At 42.3% G+C, this 3,077-nt stretch overlaps 1 protein-coding gene across 3 annotated transcripts in view; it reads left to right on the top strand.

Moving 5' to 3' along the window:
- Positions 1-3,077, top strand: part of ahnak (AHNAK nucleoprotein) — a 37,407-nt gene that overhangs the window by 20,636 nt on the left and 13,694 nt on the right. For 2 of the 3 annotated variants that reach the window (XM_020594165.1, XM_020594156.1), the window contains one exon: positions 4-2,127. In XM_020594165.1, the coding sequence (XP_020449821.1) occupies positions 4-2,127 (2,124 nt within the window). The remainder of the gene's footprint in view (positions 1-3; positions 2,128-3,077) is intronic. The other variant, XM_020594174.1, reaches the window with a different exon arrangement.

The following is a 3,077-nucleotide window of genomic DNA, read 5'->3' as shown; positions in this document are numbered from 1 at the left end:
AAGATTGAGGGTGAAATCCAGTCTCCCAAGCTTGACATTGAAGGACCAGATGTTAATATCGATGGGTCCAAAGGAGGATTTAAAATGCCTAAATTTAAAATGCCACATTTTGGAGGAAAAGGTGCAAAACTGGAGGGACCAGACATTGATGTCAGTCTTCCAAAACCGGATATTGACCTCAAAGCCCCTGAAGTGGATATCAAAGGACCACATGTTGACATTGAAAGTCCAAGTGGTAAAATGAAAGGACCCAAAATTAGCATGCCCACCATTTCAGGACCATCTTTTTCACTTCCAGAAGTAGATTTCAATATGAAAGCTCCAAAAATCAAAGGTGAAGTGGACATGTCCATTCCAAAGATTAAGGGAGACATTAAAACACCCGATCTTGACATCAAAGGTCCAGAGGTCGACATCCATGGGCCTAAGGGTGGAATTCAAATGCCTAAAATCCAAATGCCATCACTTGACATCAATGTCCCAAAACTGGAGGGTCCAGATGTTGATATAAAACTTCCCAAGGGTGGCATTGATGTTAAGGCACCTAAAGTTGGCATTAAGGGACCAGAAATTGATGTTGAAGGTCCTGATGCAAAACTCAAAGGACCCAAATTCCAAATGCCCAGCATTTCAGGACCCAAGCTGCCTGACTGGGATATTAATCTGAAAGGGCCCAAAATTAAGGGAGATGCTGATGTGTCAGTTCCGAAGATTGAGGGTGAAATCCAGTCTCCCAAGCTTGACATTGAAGGACCAGATGTTAATATCGATGGGTCCAAAGGAGGATTTAAAATGCCTAAATTTAAAATGCCACATTTTGGAGGAAAAGGTGCAAAACTGGAGGGACCAGACATTGATGTCAGTCTTCCAAAACCGGATATTGACCTCAAAGCCCCTGAAGTGGATATCAAAGGACCACATGTTGACATTGAAAGTCCAAGTGGTAAAATGAAAGGACCCAAAATTAGCATGCCCACCATTTCAGGACCATCTTTTTCACTTCCAGAAGTAGATTTCAATATGAAAGCTCCAAAAATCAAAGGTGAAGTGGACATGTCCATTCCAAAGATTAAGGGAGACATTAAAACACCCGATCTTGACATCAAAGGTCCAGAGGTCGACATCCATGGGCCTAAGGGTGGAATTCAAATGCCTAAAATCCAAATGCCATCACTTGACATCAATGTCCCAAAACTGGAGGGTCCAGATGTTGATATAAAACTTCCCAAGGGTGGCATTGATGTTAAGGCACCTAAAGTTGGCATTAAGGGACCAGAAATTGATGTTGAAGGTCCTGATGCAAAACTCAAAGGACCCAAATTCCAAATGCCCAGCATTTCAGGACCCAAGCTGCCTGACTGGGATATTAATCTGAAAGGGCCCAAAATTAAGGGAGATGCTGATGTGTCAGTTCCGAAGATTGAGGGTGAAATCCAGTCTCCCAAGCTTGACATTGAAGGACCAGATGTTAATATCGATGGGTCCAAAGGAGGATTTAAAATGCCTAAATTTAAAATGCCACATTTTGGAGGAAAAGGTGCAAAACTGGAGGGACCAGACATTGATGTCAGTCTTCCAAAACCGGATATTGACCTCAAAGCCCCTGAAGTGGATATCAAAGGACCACATGTTGACATTGAAAGTCCAAGTGGTAAAATGAAAGGACCCAAAATTAGCATGCCCACCATTTCAGGACCATCTTTTTCACTTCCAGAAGTAGATTTCAATATGAAAGCTCCAAAAATCAAAGGTGAAGTGGACATGTCCATTCCAAAGATTAAGGGAGACATTAAAACACCCGATCTTGACATCAAAGGTCCAGAGGTCGACATCCATGGGCCTAAGGGTGGAATTCAAATGCCTAAAATCCAAATGCCATCACTTGACATCAATGTCCCAAAACTGGAGGGTCCAGATGTTGATATAAAACTTCCCAAGGGTGGCATTGATGTTAAGGCACCTAAAGTTGGCATTAAGGGACCAGAAATTGATGTTGAAGGTCCTGATGCAAAACTCAAAGGAACCAAATTCCAAATGCCCAACATTTCAGGACCCAAGCTGCCTGACTGGGATATTAGTCTGAAAGGGCCAAAAATTAAGGGAGATGCTGATGTGTCAGTTCCAAAGATTGAGGGTGAAGTCCAGTTGCCAAAATTTGAACTCGAAGCACCAGATACAAAAGTTGCTCTTCCAGAAGTTGGCGCAAAGAAAATAAAATTTAAAATCCCAAAGGTTGGTTTCAAAGGACAAAAGATAAAGGCCTCAGAAAGTGATGTGAAGTTAGTACAAGGAGATGTCAAAATTAAAGGTAAGACTGGTAGCTCTGAAGGTGTTGAGGTTGACCTGGGATTGAGTGGACCAAAGACAAAGGGATCTAAATTGAAACGACCCACATTTAATATTAGAGGACAAAAGCCTGAAATGCCAGGGGTTGATGTTGATCATCCCAAAATTTGCAGTGAAATAAAAACACCCGATCTTGACATCAAAGGTCCAGAGGTCGACATCCATGGGCCTAAGGGTGGAATTCAAATGCCTAAAATCCAAATGCCATCACTTGACATCAATGTCCCAAAACTGGAGGGTCCAGATGTTGATATAAAACTTCCCAAGGGTGGCATTGATGTTAAGGCACCTAAAGTTGGCATTAAGGGACCAGAAATTGATGTTGAAGGTCCTGATGCAAAACTCAAAGGAACCAAATTCCAAATGCCCAACATTTCAGGACCCAAGCTGCCTGACTGGGATATTAATCTGAAAGGGCCCAAAATTAAGGGAGATGCTGATGTGTCAGTTCCAAAGATTGAGGGTGAAATCCAGTCTCCCAAGCTTGACATTGAAGGACCAGATGTTAATATCGATGGGTCCAAAGGAGGATTTAAAATGCCTAAATTTAAAATGCCACATTTTGGAGGAAAAGGTGCAAAACTGGAGGGACCAGACATTGATGTCAGTCTTCCAAAACCGGATATTGACCTCAAAGCCCCTGAAGTGGATATCAAAGGACCACATGTTGACATTGAAAGTCCAAGTGGTAAAATGAAAGGACCCAAAATTAGCATGCCCACCATTTCAGG

The sequence above is a fragment of the Monopterus albus genome, unplaced genomic scaffold (assembly GCF_001952655.1).
Source record: "Monopterus albus unplaced genomic scaffold, M_albus_1.0 scaffold2.1, whole genome shotgun sequence".
NCBI classification, from domain to species: Eukaryota; Metazoa; Chordata; class Actinopteri; order Synbranchiformes; family Synbranchidae; genus Monopterus; species Monopterus albus.
The sequence above is the reverse complement of the archived record's forward strand: the minus strand, read 5'-3'. Positions and strand labels throughout refer to the sequence as shown.